Genomic DNA, 18569 nt, shown 5'->3' on the forward strand with positions numbered 1-18569 from the left:
TTTTTGTGTCTATTTTGTTATTATTTAGTCCATATTATACAAATGTTTTCTTCTAGCACTAGACACTACTTCTCTTCAGTCTGTAAGTTGTACTCAATTTAATGTATTGTGTATTATGTATTCATCACATGAAAAATGGGAAAAATGTGCCTCTTGGGTTTTATTTACAAACATACAGTAATTGAAACCCTTACCAAACCTTTTACCGACCAACTAAAGCTAAACTTAACTTTCTCTTCTTAAATTAACCAACAAAGTCTAACCTGACCTTAATCAAAACATGTAATATGCTTGTAACACAAACAAGTGAGCCAAAACCTGGCTTAACTGTAAGTGTAGTGAGTCATTTCATTGTTAGTCGATGCAAATAGGTTGTTGTTTTTCATAGGATATGTGAATAAGAGGATGTATTTTGTTTCTAGACATATTAAGTTATTATTTACTACCGTGTAACAATTCTATACAACCCAAGTACGTATAAGTCTGAGCTTTATTTTGGTAAGTGAAGGCAACTCAAGGCCGTTAATTCTAAGTTTGGATGTATTTACCCCTTTTGACCACCGGAGTGCAGTGAAGACCTTTATTGAACAAGGCTTCACATTGAGGCAGATGTCATGGTTACAAGCAGTCAGCTGGCCTATCAAATAAATATAAAATGTTATTAGTTAAACACATCAGTGACACCAGCGTCATATTAATTACAGTGGTCACTGGAAGAGTCACTGGGTACCAGGGAGACTTGGAGTCCACCCCATGCGACAGGTGCTCTGCTCTCTTCTGAATGTCAGTACCACGGTCAACATGGGGTCAACAGCAACAGCAGGTGTCACAATCTGTGTGTTAACTAATGAGGAATTTACACATTGAAAAAACTGTCAGGCATGCATTAGGAGGGGACGCTCTGTGTCGAGGTAATTTGTCGTCTGACTGCTGTGTGATTGTGTTTGTGTGTGTGTGTGTGAGAGGAAGTCCAGATCAACATTCTGATAAACAATCCTAACAAGTGTCCCCCTCCTCAAATACCAAAGAAGTCAGAGGATCTGGTGGACGATGACCACTCGGGGACTGTCTCGGGTTTCTGACCAGGGGGCCCAGGTAAATTTAGTAAGACGCTGTCCACTGGCACCCTGCAGTCAGACACTTGACATGCTCACAGAGTGAAGACACAAGTTCTCGACTGGACCGGACTTGTAGTGTTTCATACATACACACCTGTTTAGACCAGACACCTGCAGCTGGGATCAAATACATTATGGAATCATGACATCGGCAGAGGATGACGAAGAGTTAGATGAGGCTGTTGAGCAGTATGCCACGGACACCACCTGGAGCTGGGTAAAGTGATTTGTAAATCCTCTGCATGTGTGAAAACAAAAGCATGAATTAAAGGGTTAAAAAAGAGAACGTCTTGAACACAATCATTGGATTTAAAGGTGGAGGATTATGCTTTTACATGCAGTTTACAGTATGAACAGAGAGAAATGCATGCAGAAGAAAAACTGTGTGTCTGGATACATGTATGCAGGTATCACAGAGCAGGACTGAAGACAAGTTTAAGTCATTCAAAATGATGGTCTGTTTTTATTAAATCTGAACTTAAATGAAATAATTAGGAATAGTATTTTAAAGTAACATGCCCTGTAGTTTTTTCTTGGGACAGCCGAGGCAGTTAGACCAGGGGGGGTCTGTTTCAGTAATCCCCCCCCGTAAGACGATCTGCTCCCACTGAAACATGGGAGGGGGGGACGAGAGGGGACAGGGTTGTGAAGCCGGGTGGAGGGATAGCCTCATGGATCAGATGATCCTCTGACTACCGCTGTGGTTTTATGAATCTTGGTTATTTGGTAAGAAGAGATTCTACCTGGAAAGTAAAACAACATGTGTCATTCAAAATGACAGCTTGCAACACACACTTATTAGGTGACGTAAAGGTCAGGAGATATCTACAGCAGTTGATGTCAGTTACATACATTCATACATTCATTTTGTAAAATGTTGTAATAAAACAAGGGCCCTCTCCCTGAATGCAACCCATATTGTACATAATGAAACTAAAAGTTCTTAATCATGTGGCCTTTTGCAAAAGTTGTGACCAAAACTCTGCTCATATTTCTTTATGAAATATCCCCATTTTAAATGTTGAGAAAATAAAAGTTTTCCAACTCATTTCTTGTTAACAGACATAAGTCAACAATGTTTTGCCCAAGAGGGCGTTTAAACCTGTCTCATACACCCATAATCTCACCCATTCAAGACAAGACAAGAGTTTTTTCCTTTTAATCAGTGTATCACAGTTTGGCAGTTCCAGCTAATGTGTCATTCAGGTCGCATGACTCTCTGGCCAGAATAGCCTGAGCCAATCAGGGGCCTTGATATCAAACAAGTGTGTTGACAAAAAAAAAAAAAAAAAATCGTTATTATGCAATGAATTTGTTAAAGCACCGTGCCCTTGCTGAGTCAACTGGAATGACTTCTCCACAGAGTGACTAGTACTTATTGTTTTTCATGGCTTGAGGCAGATTGAGGAGTTACTCATGTTCATTTAAGACTACTGTCAGAGTCCTACCATTGCATAGTTTAAGTGCATAAAAGGTTTATATGGGGTGTATAAAAAGTTTGGTTTGAAGTGAAAACATTTAACCTGAAAATGTGGGCGGTGTGACACTGAAACAGCTAAATCTGGTTTTCTCTCACAAAGATTCAAAATAAATCCTTATTTAAGCATATTTATGAATGTAGAGTGAACTAATGTTTGCCCTACTTCAACCTGATTGGTGGGCAGGAAGAAGTCAGCTCATTGCTACAAATCCATACAGTCAAAGTTGTGATTGGTTGAACTGAGTGTTACCACCAGCCAAGACACTCCTTCAAGAAGAGAGGGTGAATTATGGGTGCAAAGCTAAATAAGGTCAAACTACAGGTAGCAAATTAGGCCTCCTGTAATACAGTGTGAATGCAGGTAAAATAAATAAATAAGTATGATATGATAAATAAGTGCTGATGTAGTTTAGTGAAGGGCTTCTCAGTTTTATTTTTAAAAACACTGGTTTAGTGACACGGTCAGATATCAACTTGTTTGCTGTAGGCTGATACTGGTCACGGCACTGACCATACATGTCAAAATGTCTGGTTTGTGTCCAGAGTACATCGTCTGAGTTCAGCTCTTCCTGGCAAAGCAGCTTCTTCATAGAAATATGTCTCAGGGCAGCTGCTTGGCTCATATGTCTTTGAAGAATCCAGTGACAGTGACATAAAGACTGACAGCCAGTAGCTATGTAGCAGTGCCACTATGACCACTGCTAATGGTTACATATAATGGTCTGGGTGCATGTCACGCATAGTTATTTCAGGATTGTTACTGTATTTACTTTGTAATTACGGTAGAAACATTTAACGTCACATTTTGAGTAAACGTGAAAGAAAGTAGGGTTGCAGGGTTAACGTCCATCACATTTATGAGGTGTTAATGCAACAGATGTGATGAAAATGCTGAGATGGACATGGTGCATTCAGGGTGTGTCAAGTGTAAATTACCACTAGCTCACTTGGACTGTGATAGCTGCACAGGGGAGGAGAGCTTCCTTACAAATGTGTCTCCATTGCTTATATATACTAGTTATGCAATAAAAAAAACAACTCTCAGCATGGGGGAGAAATTGCAAGAACATACTTTTTATATCACAGGACAAAAGTGGAAACCACATGATAGAACATTTTACATAACTTGTTGTGCAGTAACAGGAATAACAATTCCACCAATCAATCCATTCATGAAAGAGCTTAATGTCAGCCGAGGTTGCAGGTTGGTGCAGGGTCAGCAGTTCGACTAAATAAAGATGTCAGGAAACAACTGTTATGGAAACTAAACATACTGAACCAGTAAGGCTGAAAACCACAAAACAGACACACACAAGTACAAGATGACACAGCAGAGGTGACATTGTACTAACATAGTGACATGACACTGCCTGCTACTCAACAAATAATCAACCATTTTTTTTATCTTTAATTGTTGTGACTTATTTCACAATAATGTAATCTGGCATGACAGCGTGAACATTTTTAAAGTACTCAACAGTGTGCACAAGATAAGAACACACAGGGCTCAGCAGCATTGGACTGTGCTGGGAAAAAAAACCCCAAACGAAGATACACATTCTTCCTTTTCTGGTTTAGCCCAGTAAGTTTTACAGTCTGGAAAAACAATTAGTTCCCACGTGCGCGCGCACACACACACACACACACACACACACACACTCTCTCTCTCTCTCTCTCTCTCTCTCTCCATTGAACTCGCTCCTGTTGTAGGAGAGCTGCACGTGAGGCTGTTGTAGCGTGTAGCCCATCAAATATTTGGGCCGGTGCGGAGAGGTCTTCCATGAACAGAAATATATTTTGCTGTCAAATTTTTGCCTGTGTTCCCACTTGCCCACACACACACACACACACACACACACACACACGGAGGGAGAGACAGAGACAGAGACAGAGAGAGAGGGAGAGGGAGAGAGGCAATAATGCAACTTTATTCATTCCAATGAAGCAAATCTGATATAAATTTGAGTATGTACGATCTACACCATCATCTGTTAAGTGTATCAAAGTCTGTGTAAGTCGGTGTGTTTGTATTTGTTGCTACTATACGGTCATGAATTAGGTTTTGCTCGTGTTGAGTACTGCACATTGCCACCATCAGTCATCCACATCCTCTCCAGACACACACAGTTTCACTGGAGGGTCTCAGGTTAAACTGCGAACATAGCATGTGCTACCATGCAGGGCTGTGATTGGCTGGAAAGATCACCTCACTGCACCAGACCGACTGGGTGACTTCAAACGCTGACGTAGCCCCGCTGTTTCCCGCCGTCATAGCTGCTGGGTACCGATACTGTTTCCTTCAGTGCTCTTTAAACATGGATGTATAGTAATATCTCGTAACACATCCGACATTAAAGCGTGGCGACCCGCGAGGATATAGTTTTAACTCGAAAAACATGAAGCCTGTATGATTATTAAATTAATTAACCTATTTATTTAACTTTTAGATACCCAATGACAGGTACAATGCGACTAAATAAAAGCAGTGTATAATTCGTGGCTCTTTTCACATAAGATATATGAACCATAAACACGGCAAACCTTCACCAGTTTGACGCCGTCAGTCAACAGTCTGCAACAATGTAATCAAGCAGCAGTAATTCTGTTGCCACTGTGGCAGCTGAAACGATGCGTTTGGCAACTCAACAGCTCGACGCTGATTGGTTCGCGGGCGGGTTTTCGCTGCAGTTGATGTCATCCACTGACAAGGCTCCCCGAGAGACACAGCGCGAGCCAGAGAGAGAGGGATAGAGAGATAGAGACAGTCAGACAGACAGAAATTAATATCGCGTTGACTTAAATAGTCCGTTCCTTGGCGATATAAGTCGATGACAGCAAGTCAGGGCTTTATAAAACACTCAGAAATAACCTCTAAAGGGAAAAGCCGCCTCTGTAATGTCTTGTTGTGCCGTCATTCACCGCTAAGGAAACACCAGTCTCCGTGTTTTGGTAAAGGCTGTCAGCATACTCAGCTATAAAAGGTATGAGCCTGTTTTTATCATGTATTTTACTGCACCTGCCTGTTTAACGATAAGTCTGATGGATGCCTTCTTGTTCGTACAGATGTAGCTACGTATATGTTATGTTAATAGTGCGTCCTTAGAGTTATTAAAGAAAGCCTATCAATCATAAATACCGTTTCCCAAAGGCACTCTCGTGTTGTGAGTCAGCTATTTACCTACATCTATTGGATTTTAAAATGTCTTTCCCTTTAAATGTGTGGTTTGGGTTTGGGTGTTGGTGTGAGGCACAAGGCATCTTTTTCTGTCATTTTAATTAAACTAGTAATTTATCTTGTTAGTTATGATTGCAGATTATATTTTGTGAGTAATATAGGACTAATGAGAAAATGAAAGTGTCTTTGTATATTCGCAACTCAGGCTCAGCCAGATTCCAGCATACAAGGAAATTAATAACTGCAGCTTGTAAATCCATTAACCTAATGAGCATGGGCTACCACAGTTAAAAACCATCTCAGTCTCAGGGTTTTTAAAATAGGATCTCTCAAAGTGCTATCAGGGTTTTGAGACACTGTTCCTCTTTCTGTCTAGAACACAAGAAAATCTATTTTTGGAGCAGTGTTCACACCAAAAGACCTTTACTTTGAAAATCAGATGTTAGCTCGCAGCTCTGTAACTCAATACCTCAGTGAAAAAGTGAAATGAATAATTGAGCATGGTGAAGGTCATCTATAAGAAGTATTTCAAGATGCAGGCATTGTTATGGATCCCGGATTCATCTGCTGCTCTAAAATTAGGGCTCCTGTTCTATTGTGAGGGGCCTCTTCTCCTGGTCACGTGTTCAAATAGGGATGGGGGCTGTAGATATGTTGGCATTGTTCCAAACTTATCTTTCCTGTTGATGCAATCATTTCGGGGGCCCACCGCCAACTGAGTCAAGGTCAGACACCTTAGCTGTTATTAGACAGCTGCAAACTCCAAGGAGTCTTGCCTGAAAGCTGGAAGTGGGATTTATTACATTTGGCCATTGGTGTTTGTATCATAGAAATCTATATAATCTAGTCATTGTATGGCGTCAGCAGGGATGAGGTTGAAAAGATGCTCTTGAAATGGTATTGTTTTTTTTCCTTTACCTTATTTACCTCACCTTATGCTGTTAATGCTCCTCAATCCAAAGGCTACTGGCAGAAACATATGTTTATCTAATTACATATTTGCATTCCTTTGCTGTGGTTTAGTTGGAAAATGTGATTAACTGAGAGGATACAGACAGAGACTGGTACATAAACACTGGATCAATGCTACAATGGAGAACTTAACAATTGCATCTATGTGCCGACACAAATCTAGTAGTGATGAGTGTTATATTATATTATATTTGTTGGCTATCAGTGAGATTTTAAATGTGAACATTTAAAGCCTTTGGTCAGTAAACTTTGCTTGTTTCAGAAATAAATGGATAGAATGTTGTGTATGATCCATAATTACTTAAAGATCGATAGGACTAAATGTTACAACTAAGGGGAAGTGTGGAACATTTAGGAGGCTCCATTGGAAGAAACGGAACATAATATTCATAGATGTGTTTTCATTAGTGTATAATCACCTGAAAATAAGAATCGTTGTGTTTCTGTTACCTTAGATTGAGCTGTTTCTATGGTGTTGATGGAGTTGGTGAGGGGGTTGTAATCTGCAACTACAGCGCTACATGCCACTAAATCCTACACGCTGGACCTTTAAAGCCCCTCAAAACTTGGCTTCAAACTTTAAGTGTTTCTCTATGACTACTCTTAAAACTTGGTTGTGACCAAACAACATCTGAGCCCTCTGACATCAGCTTCATTACATGAGTACAGACTGGTCTAAATTGGTGTGTCCTTTGACCTCTGTTGTCTGGGGTTGCTGGATGGAAAACAGTCGGATAGGATTGCCAGACTTATCGGGACGGGGAGAGGAGGGTGTTAAGGTCACAGCGGCAGCAGGTTCTTCCTATAGTATGTAGGCCACAGACCGTCCTGGGACAAATTACAAGAGTACTGAACAGGAAACAGTAATGTCCATGTCCTCTTTCTCGGGCCATACCAGTCATAGTGTAGCTCAAGACCAGACTTCAGATCAGAGACCACATTCCCCTGAAGGAGAGTTATACGTCATGAATGGTTTGATTGACAGGCTGCGGAATGGCGCAGCAGATGCCGGTTCATAAACACTTCCTCCTCTGAAGGTTGATGGAGTTCGAGGCATGGTTGCATCCAGTGCGGTGGAGCTTAGTGATCATGACTGGGTGATTTAAGTAGACCTTTTGTTATGGATGTGGTTTCTCAAGTCATTTCTTCGTTCCCCTTTCTTGTCTACCTCACTCCCCTTCACTGTCCCCTCCACCAGACCCGTCAGACCATGAACTACGTGGGCCAGTTAGCAGGCCAGGTGTTCGTCCAGGTCAAAGAGCTGTACCGAGGCCTCAACCCTGCCACCCTTTCTGGCTGCATTGACGTCATTGTAGTGAGACAGCCTGATGGATCGCTGCAGTGCTCGCCGTTTCACGTCCGTTTTGGCAAGATGGGTGTCCTCCGGTCCAGAGAGAAAGTGGTGAGGAGACAAAAATGCCTTTGTAGTTAAGGGCAACAGTTTCACAGCAATAGAGTTGTAACCTTTTAAATGTTTGAGGACTGAGGACTAGTCTTGTTTCCATCCATTCCTCCTTTTCCCCCATCGTTTGCCCCTTTCTCCTCTTCTCCAGGTGGACATGGAGATTAATGGAGAACCAGTGGATCTACATATGAAGCTTGGGGACAATGGAGAAGCTTTCTTTGTGCAAGAAACAGAAAACGATCAGGTATGTGTGACAGTTCAGAGGGTATTTCAATCTCAGTTAAATGGTTCAAGTAAAAACAGATTCAAATGAAAACACACATCATTCTCCACCCCCCTGACGTCCTGAAACCCAGACACACCCGTGTTTACAATTGAAAGGCATTACCCAAACTTTCTTCCTCCTTACACACAGTCATAGTAGTTTGAACAAGGTCACGCTGTGTGCAGAGTTGGCACAGCGGCCAGGAATTTCTTTCTTTCCTTTTTGGCTGAAAAGCATTCCTCTGTTCATCAGTGAGTCCTGAATGCAGCATTTACGAACTCAGGCTCTGACCTACATTAAATGCTGTGGCCTAATGGCTAAGGATAAACCAGGACTCAAGTTTTTTGGCAAAGAAATACGCTTATGGAAATTTAAGTAGGGCACATGTAAAAATGAATTCTAGGAGAGCAAACTTTCAAAATAAAGTGTTAAGATTTTGAGTTGAGAGCAAAGTCGTATCATTATAAAACGTTTCTTTGCTATTGTATGCACATGAGGACGTGTGCAGCTTCAAGACATAAACAAGCGGCCAACTACTGCGGCCTGGGCCCAGCACCAACAAGGGAAGTGGGTGATTTATTTTCCCCAGAGTGGTGTCAGATTCCCAGGCCTGGAAGAGTGAGGAGGGGAGGAGGATTGTGTCTCTGAACCCTTTTTTTCTTGGCACAGGGAAGCAAAACGTAGGGAGTATTGTCAGACCACAAATCATATGACTATACCCCAGTTTTTTCTCCCTTGCTCTCTCTTTTTTTCCATATTTATACACATTATATTCCCCTGCACTGACAGCAGGAGATCCTCCTGGAAAGCCTTTTCCTTTCCTAGAAGGAGCTAAGACCGCCCCCTTTCACATAACTGAAGAACAAATTCTGTTTTGGATTGGCAGCTTCCTTTTCCTTTGGCAAAGGGTTTCCTCACAGCAGAAGTGGGTACAAACAGTTTGGAAGCGACCGGACACAATGGCCAAAGACGAAACACTGGAGTCATATTTTATACATACAGAAGCACAAATAGTTCTTTGTGTGCAGATGCACTCAACAAATAGTTTGAGCACAATTATTTCAGGATTTGTACTTGCGCCCTGTTAGCTCAGTGGGTAGAGCTGGCGACCCATATCTCTCTCTACTCACCCTTCCTGTCGATCTTCAGCTGTCCTATCAAATAAAGCCATGAAAAGGCCAAAAAGATAACTTTTTTTTTAAAATGCAGATTTACTTGAAATCTAACAGTTGTTTACTGTATAAATATAAGCACTACTTACGATCTCTGTTGAGTAATTATTTCTTAAACTTCTTAAATGTTTTGCTTGTGTTAGTATTTTGTTATTATTTATTCATATGCCGACTTTTCAACCCTAGGTTTGACTTTCTTACATGTTTACTTGAGAAACCACCACTCTTATATCACATGGGCCACATGACCCATTAATTTCAGATTGTATTTATTGTTTCACTTCTGTTATCTTGTCAAAACAGGAAGTGGTTCCCTCCTACCTGGCCACCTCTCCGATCTTGTCAGACGGGGCCTTTATGATGAGCTCCTCCCTGATGGGCAAGAAGAGCTCTGGGGGGCCGCCCATACAGACCCTGGGCTCCACAGGGAGCACGGGAGAGACTGGTGGCGTGATGATGAAGAAGAGGAGAAAGAGGAGGAGGAAGGCTCGGGCGGACAGCGTGAGGAGGGAGGAGAGCGGAGACTACTCCGAGGGCGAAGACATGTTCACCATAGACATCAGCTCAGATGAAGGGACGGAGATGGAGAGCAACAGGTGAGAATGTGGAGAGAGTGAAGGAAAAAAGGGGGAAGGAGGAGATGGAAGAAAAGAGGAATGAAGAAAAAAGAAAGAATTTTAAGTATTGAAATAGTGGAAAAATAATGAAACACGTGAGGTGTAAGAAAAAAGGAAAAGCAATACACGTGAGAAAGTAAGGGAGGGAGAAAGGGTGGACAGTGAGGCAGTGAGATAAAAAGTATAATAAATCACTGTACTGAGCTTTGAGAACAGCTGTAATGCAACTGGAGTCTGTCAGGCACGAATAAACAGACCCGCGCCTGTAGTGGAGAAGCCTCCAGCTGTGGCCCAAAAACACTAAGACACTTTGAAACACAACTTCAGCTGTGTGATTGTTTCTGGATAGAAAAGTAGAAGCATGTGAAAAGAGGAAACATCTTCACTGCGTGTGTTTTTGTTAAGGTGTGCATACAGTATGCTACTGCCAACATGTAACTTGGCCTCTGGTGCAGCATTTGATCTAAAACAGACTAGCAGCTATAGGAGCCACTGCCTTCCCATACTGCATGTTAAAGTGCTCTTATCATGAATGAATACAGCTGCAGTTGTAAATAACTGCCACATGACAGATTTATTTTCATCTCTGCAATGTGATTGGGGGATACATTACATCTCAATTCTGGCTCATCTCTACTGTATACTACTGTAAAACAACACCAGGATGTTTTTTTTTCCATTCATGTACAGTGAGAACAGTTATTGGCCTGTAATAAACAAGACGATGAGATTATATGTAGTGTAAACAAATTGTTATCAGGCTTTGTTGTTAGCAATTTCCTTTGCATTTGTGGCCTAATTACTATATGTAATATATTTTATTTTCATGTTAACTGACCAAACCAAACCAAACTGAGCACCAAATTTCTTTTAAGTCATGTCAAATCAAAGTTTTTGCACCAATGTTCAACCATAATGCAGTGTGACAGCATTGTAGCTACAGGACCTGTTATGTTTTGAGTGCAGGCAGAGTGCAACAAGTTCAGGCATGATCTCTGAGGGTCTTGAAAGTCGTTTTGGGAAATGGGTGAAAAGTGAAAGGTAAATTACTGAGCTTAATAAAAGATACACTACACTACTTTATTAAAAAACGCAGATTAATGATATACAGTTGTGTGGTATACATATACAGTATTTGTGTGTGTTTCAGGATTTCATCTCGGGATGTATTAAGAGATGAGACAACCAGCGGCTCTTTCAAACAGACTGGTATCTACACTCGTTCAGATGGAGAGTGGAGCCCTATTCAGAGGTGCTTCTTTTACTCATATGATGAAGATCTACATGTTATTATTCAGAAGAAACATTGCCTTAATTGTTATCTTATATTCCTCTCTCAGCCCTGGAAACTCTCGTCCCACCTCTCCCAAGAGTGACTCTGAACTAATGACCAAGCCATCAGATGCAGACAATCAGAATCCAGCCATACACTGGGCGTGGGGAGAGCTGCCACAGGCTGCCACGGTAACCAAAGTGTCCACTGTGCATATATACACACAGAGAGAACAACTCTATTTGTGTTAGTTTTCGTATGTTGTTAGTCTATTTCACAGTGTTTTTATATTCCCTCTCCCTCCCTGTTTTTCTAGCCATCCTTCCTCCCAGTAAAATCTGAACCTCCACCAGTTTTTCCAGTATCCATCCCGGTGTCTGAAAGCACTCACTTCCGTGTGATAACTCACGAAACGTCTTCAGAACAGTGTGGCCCCTGCTCTGAAATATCAGCTCTCAGGCTGCTAATGACGGTGGAGCACGCCGAGGAAACAGCCGGGATGGAGTCTGAATCCGTGAGGATGGAATCGCAGACAGTCAGTGCAGAGACGCAGGTTACAACAGCGGAAAGTGTGGCAGCTCGTATGATGTCTGATATGGAGGAGACAATGTCTCGTCCAGCAGGCAAAACAGACTCTCCGTCCAAGAGAAAAGGTGCCATTTCTCTCAGCAACACAATAGAATTTATCGTTCTTTTGGGAGTCTTGTTTGTCTATTCAACCGTTATTTACTGTGCTGAGGTTTTAAACTGTCAGCTGTATTGTAGTACAGTTCAATGCCATTTGGTTTTGGGCGTTAAAATCACCAAATATATTTGGAAGGTCTTTTGAAATATAATAATAATAATAATAATAATACATTTTATTTGTTGGCGCTTTTCAAACACCCAAGGTCACCTTACAGGTAAAAACAACTGCAGAAATAGGCATAAAATACACAGCATAGTAAATACATATAAAATACATATAAAATTACAAACAAAAAATACAGTGTAGCTAAATAAATGAATGCAGAGAGTACAACAGTTGGGGGCCAGAGTATTTATAGCAAATGAGACTTTTTAAAAAGGTGTGTTTTGAGTTGAGACTTGAAAGTGTCAATGGAGTCCAGAGAGCGGATGTGTAGTGGACAGTTGCTCATCATAACCAAACCCAATACTCTGCTGTTTACCTCAAACCACATTACAAAGTGATAAAAATCTGGGTGGCTAAAGAGAATACTAAGCTTTATTGTGTTTGGGGGTAAAATAATATATTTAAAGAAATATATATATAATATCCACTGTACTGCCTATTTTGCTTATAGTGGAATTGTAAGCCAAACATAAAATTTAAGGTATATTATTAATAGGGAATTACTTCAGTAAGTACAAATAAAAAGAAGCTGACTGTTTATTTCAGTGGAGTTGTTGCTCTGTTGCAGACAAGAGAAGCCGCCATCTTGGTTCTGATGGGGTTTACCTGGATGACATCACCGAGCTCGAGCCTGAAGTGGCGGCCCTTTATTTCCCTAAGAGGTGTGTGGAAGCACACAAACGCACACAGAGTCATAACTTAAAGGCAATTCAAGTTTTAACATATGGATATTGCTGAACTTATTATAAACTCCTCTGTAGTGACGGCGGCGCAGCAGTGAGGAGCGTCTCAGACCCCGGCCTCCACAGCACCAGTCTGTCCCCACAGTTGGTCAGCTCTGGAGGAGACAGCGGAGTGGACAGCTACTGCGACCCCATGGGCGACTTGCCATCTATCACCATCTCTTTGTGTGGAGGACTCACCGACAACAGGGAGATCACTAAAGGTAAGATTGGCATACCAACACAACACGACCACTGTGCTGTGGAGGAGGGAACCTGAACATGAAATGTGTGTGTGCTTACAGAGCAGTTTCACGAGAAGATGATCTCTTACCAGCAGTTTGCAGAAAACCCCTCCATCATCGATGACCCCAACTTAGTGGTGAAAATTGGCTCCAAGTAAGACATTCACAGCATATTTTTGTCTAAATGTTGTCAAAAGCAGTTTATAAACTACTGTTTGCTGTTTTGCTGTATGGATTTAACTGCCACACATGGCAGCAAACACTGCAGTACCTGCAGGATGGTTAGGGCTCATAAAGAGGTTTTTGAAATGACATTTGGCTGACAAAGTGTTTTTTTGATGCGGTTATGGAATTGATAAAAATATACGTTGTTTTCTTACTCAGGTACTATAATTGGAACACTGCGGCTCCACTTATGCTGGCTATGCAAGCCTTTCAGAAACCGCTGCCAAAGGTAAGAAATTGATACACAGCACAGACAGTAATGACTCAAGCTGTAGGCTGGTTGTGTTACATGAATACCACTCCACCTTTTGACCAAAACCGGTACTGCATCCTGTATGTTTGCATCCCTATAGGCTTTATAATTCTACCCATTACATTATATTACCTAATGTGCATTATATAAACTCTGTTATTGCAGCCTCAGACATACTTTATGTTGTGTGACCAACGTTCCAAGTTAAACTTTGTCTTCCCCTCTGTTTCCCTTCCTTCTATTTCATCACTCCCTCCTCCTCTACTCTATCGGTGCATCCATCGATCCATTCATTAGTTCTCTTGCCTCAGTTATATTCACTCAGCCTTAGAGTTTCTTCTCTGTTGTCTGACTGGCATGCTGGGCTACAGCTCTGTATGTCAGAGACAAACTCTTTTCAACTCAGTTACTATCTTGTTTTCTCATCTTATGCCACTTTCTTCTGTTTTTACTCCTCATCCTGTCCACAATGAAACGCTTGAACTCCCAAACACCTCCCACCCATACATGCTTTATTTTCCTCATTCCAACCGCAGACACATTGTTGTTTCTGTGTTAATGTTTGTTAATTTACAGTATGGTTTGGCTTCAGTTTTTTGAGTGTGTTTTTATGGTGCTGTGTTGTGGTTGTTTGCGTGTCGTGTGTCGTCCACTCCAGGCTGCAGTGGAGAACATCATGAAGGAGAAGATGCCCAAGAAAGGAGGGAGGTGGTGGTTCTCCTGGCGAGGCAGAAACAGCAGCACCAAATCGGTAATTTCACCTGCGTACCTTACATTGGGATTATTGCTTACTCTGTCAGGTGTTAAGAAAATAAGTGGGTAAAGCAAATTAACACTGTTTCTCTAATCTTGTAGGATTCAATATCTGAGCGTGGGGCCTGTGGCTCTGCTGAGCAGGATGGGGAAATGACAAGCAGGTGAGGAACCTCAAAACATTTGTTATAAAGTTAGCGACGGACTGAACATCCTCTAACACACTGTTAACCTGTGTGATGCCAGACATAAAGAAGAGTCGTCCTCCAGCGATGAAGACCACAGGGCAACCAAACAGAGCTCTTCCACTGTCCAATCAGAGCCTGGGCTCACACTAGGAGGCGTGTCTTATAAGAAAACACTCCGACTCACATCAGAGCAGCTGGTGAGGAGTTTGGTTTGAATAAGCTTTAAATTTTGACATTTTTAGTTATTAAAAGCCATGCTTTTTACTTTTGTATATTATTTCTCACTACCCCCCCCCTTCTCTCTCTATCTCTATCTCTATCTCACACTCACTCACACACACGCACACACAGCTGTCTCTCCAGCTGCAGGATGGTCCTAATGACGCTGTGTTCAGTGTGACCACTCAGTACCAGGGAACCTGTCGCTGTCAGGGCACCATCTACCTGTGGAACTGGGACGACAAGATAATTATCTCAGACATAGATGGAACCATCACCAGGTGTGTGATACAAAATGAATATAAACATACCTTTACATCTGCCTTTAGTACATAGATGAACTCAGTTTTGAGTGAATATGGATATAGATATATAGTCATCTAAAAGTATATTTTCACTGTAGTTTCATTCATTTACTGCTGATTATGAGGCCATTTAGATTAAATACTCAGATTCCTGCACACCAAAATGTAGGCTTTGAACTTTTTCCCCAAAACTGAAAATGTGCCTGTAGTCAATGACACAAACCAATGTGTGTTTGTCTCCAGGTCAGACACATTGGGTCACATCCTGCCCACGCTGGGGAAAGACTGGACTCACCAGGGCATTGCTCACCTCTACCACAAAGTCAGCCAGTAAGCACTTATTTATTAACACACTGTCAGCATGAAAGGCACAAATCGCTTGAAAATTCTGCACACATTTCACACAAGACAGGCCAAAAGCAAGCTTATTGATCATTGTTAACACTTTTGCTTGTTCTTTCATATCTCTCACTCTGTCTCTCTGTCCATCAGAAATGGATACAAATTCCTGTACTGTTCAGCACGAGCTATCGGCATGGCTGACATGACCAGAGGTTATCTCCACTGGGTCAATGAGAGGGGCACCATGCTCCCTATGGGTCCTGTCCTTCTCAGCCCGAGCAGCCTCTTTTCAGCTCTGCACAGGTATCTCATATGCTCAAACACTTTTTTATTTTTCTAAATTAGGACTCTATTAGTAATAAATAACAATGTGCAAGAAGATGCAAGAGGCATTGTCACTGACTTGAGCATTGTTGTCTCTGGTGTGTGTGTGTGTTTGACAGGGAGGTTATTGAGAAGAAACCAGAGAAATTTAAGGTGGAGTGTCTAAACGATATCAAGAATCTCTTCTACCCCAACAAACAGCCGTTCTATGCAGCGTTTGGCAACAGACCAACGGTACGCTCACATTATATACAATACATCTGATTCCTGTGACAGTTGATACTCAGGATCCTCAGGATTTTGATTAAAATTAAAACCATTTGTGCTGTAGATTCTTAGTTTAATTCAGATGTACAATATTTCTAACTCAGTTCACATTTATATTTTCAGGATGTATATTCCTATAAAGAAGTAGGAGTGCCACTGAACAGGATTTTTACAGTCAACCCAAAAGGCGAGCTAGTGCAGGAACATGCCAAGACCAACATCTCATCGTAAGTCCTGCATCCAGTTTACACTCTCTCTTCTAGGAGGAAACACCGTAATGACTCCAGGGAAAATGTTTGTTTGTTTGGTTATTGAATGAGTCCTCATCTCCTCTCTTCAGTTATGTACGTCTGGGTGAGGTGGTCGACCACGTGTTCCCTCTGAAAATGCGAGCCTCCTCCTCAGACTTCCCCTGCTCGGACACCTTCAGCCACTTTACCTACTGGAGGCAGCAGCTCCCCCGGGTGGAGCATCAAGGAACTACGCCACCACAGACTCCCAGTCCTGGCAGCTGACTACCTGTGGCCTGCTGAGTAGCTTCCTAGCAGGCAAAGCACGGACTGACTGACATGTGCGTGAGATGTAGCAGTCATTTGAACAGTGATGGTTACATGTGTGTGATATGAATTTGTAGATTTTTGTAGAAGATGGAGCACTTTTAGTGCACAGCAGAGAGCTACTTAAGTAGATTAATCTGCTGTGAATACACATAACGCACAAGATGGATGTAAACGCACTTTTATGAAAAGATTGCATCTGTAGCCTTCCTAGATGTATGTATATGAGAAATTATAGTAAGTTATTCAGGCAGCTTAGCACATATCATATTTTGAGTGAGTGTTGACATTATTTCAGTAGTTAGACTCTCTAGTCTATTTATGCAGACAGTTGTATAGTATTTAACAGACGATATAATCTGTTCACAAGTGTATCATATAGAACACAACCATACTGTGCAGAAATGCAAGTTACTTCAACTTGTGCCAAATACTCATTGTAGAATTTATTTTCTTACTCTTAACTTTTTCAGTCAAGACTGTTACAGCTCCTCAATCAGCATGAAAATGAATATATAGACATGCAGGCGAGTATTTACTTTATAGCAACGTGTGTGTGTGTGTGTAATCTATTATTCTTCTCTCGTTTAAAGTCAGTATTAGTTATATAGTACATTGAAACGTGTTACAGAGCACAATGGATGAATAAACGCCGGTGTAGCTTGATATTAAGGACAAGAATCCTGACAGAAGGTACAATATAGAGACAGTTTATAGAACCAGTGTGTAGGACTTAGTGACATCTAATGGTTGCAGGTTGCAACACCGCTCGTTTCTGTATTTCACCAGCTGGGAATGAGAACGGGCTGCAAAGTGTGTAGGAGAAACTACGGTGGCTGAGAAATATATTCAGGTGATTATACACTAATGGAAATACCTTAGTGTACCTATGAATATTATATTCAATTTCTACCAATAGATCCTCCTAAATCTTACACACTGGACCTTTAAAATTAATTATTTATTGCTGCTGACAAGAGAACAGAAACCACAACACAATCTTTAATGTTCGTAACCATCAGTTATCTCTCAAAATCAATGAGTAACTGATGCAAATTGCTGAATTATTTTGATTTTTCGGTTGAAATCACAGTCTCTGTTGCAGAATGTCATTTCTGTGATGACCTTCATGAAACATCTTTTAATTTATCCACACAGTTACAGTTCCTATTGATAATCTAGTCTATGAGACTGTGGAACACCTGTCTAAGTGCCATTAAGTATATTTTATTTATTCACCTGATTCTATACTGACTGATACGTGTAGTTTACACTTGTGTGTTAACATACACCCATTTGTTATTTTACTGTAGAGTTACTGCCATTCCCTTGTAATGTCACTTAAAGCAAAACCCAAATCTGAAAACGCTTATCAGACTTTCCACAGCTTAGAGAGGATCATATGTTTGACTTTTCTCTGAGTAACAGACACTTGAAAAGGGATCTGTTTTCCTTATAATCCCACTGCTAACCTGAAGTCATATACAGTATATGAGCAGGAGCTGCTATCATGGTGACCTGCAAATAAACTACCCGAACAGTATCATTCATCACAGGAGGTCTGAGTCAGCTTATGACAGAAGATGTGTATATAATGCTTGAACACTGTTATTATTCTTTCCATGAAAGAGCTAAAATAGCCTAAAAGTGTGATATATTTGCCTTAACTGTGAACAATATGCTCAATAATTTGTTCATTTACTCCCTCCATTTCCTCTTTTGACCAGTTCACTGTTAAATTGGTGTAATTAACCTCAATAAAAAAATGCCTTGGTACATCAATGCCTGTGTCAGCGTCCGTTAACCCTTGTGTTAACTCTTTGTCCTCCTTAATCACAT

At 41.2% G+C, this 18569-nt stretch overlaps 1 protein-coding gene across 3 annotated transcripts; it reads left to right on the forward strand.

Annotated features, from left to right (window-relative positions):
• The first annotated feature begins 1076 nt into the window (after positions 1–1076).
• lpin1b (lipin 1b) lies at positions 1077–18512 on the forward strand. 3 transcript variants are annotated; one of them, XM_051408111.1, is made up of 21 exons: positions 1077–1335; positions 7944–8147; positions 8299–8394; positions 9891–10183; positions 11171–11245; positions 11355–11456; positions 11545–11668; positions 11794–12130; positions 12899–12992; positions 13092–13276; positions 13358–13451; positions 13682–13751; positions 14434–14526; positions 14631–14692; positions 14775–14913; positions 15068–15216; positions 15484–15570; positions 15733–15885; positions 16026–16140; positions 16297–16400; positions 16514–18512. In XM_051408111.1, the coding sequence occupies exons 1-21, from the start codon at positions 1261–1263 to the stop codon at positions 16686–16688; spliced, it is 2826 nt and encodes a 941-aa protein (XP_051264071.1). In that variant the 5' UTR covers positions 1077–1260; the 3' UTR covers positions 16689–18512. The 3 variants fall into 3 exon arrangements, with proteins under 3 accessions (XP_051264071.1, XP_051264072.1, XP_051264073.1); XM_051408113.1 differs by lacking the exon at positions 1077–1335 and adding an exon at positions 5249–5579; XM_051408112.1 differs by lacking the exon at positions 11171–11245 and having other exon boundaries at positions 1079–1335.
• The last annotated feature ends 57 nt before the right edge of the window (positions 18513–18569 follow it).

The sequence above is a fragment of the Dicentrarchus labrax genome, unplaced genomic scaffold (assembly GCF_905237075.1).
Source record: "Dicentrarchus labrax unplaced genomic scaffold, dlabrax2021, whole genome shotgun sequence".
NCBI classification, from domain to species: domain Eukaryota; kingdom Metazoa; phylum Chordata; class Actinopteri; family Moronidae; genus Dicentrarchus; species Dicentrarchus labrax.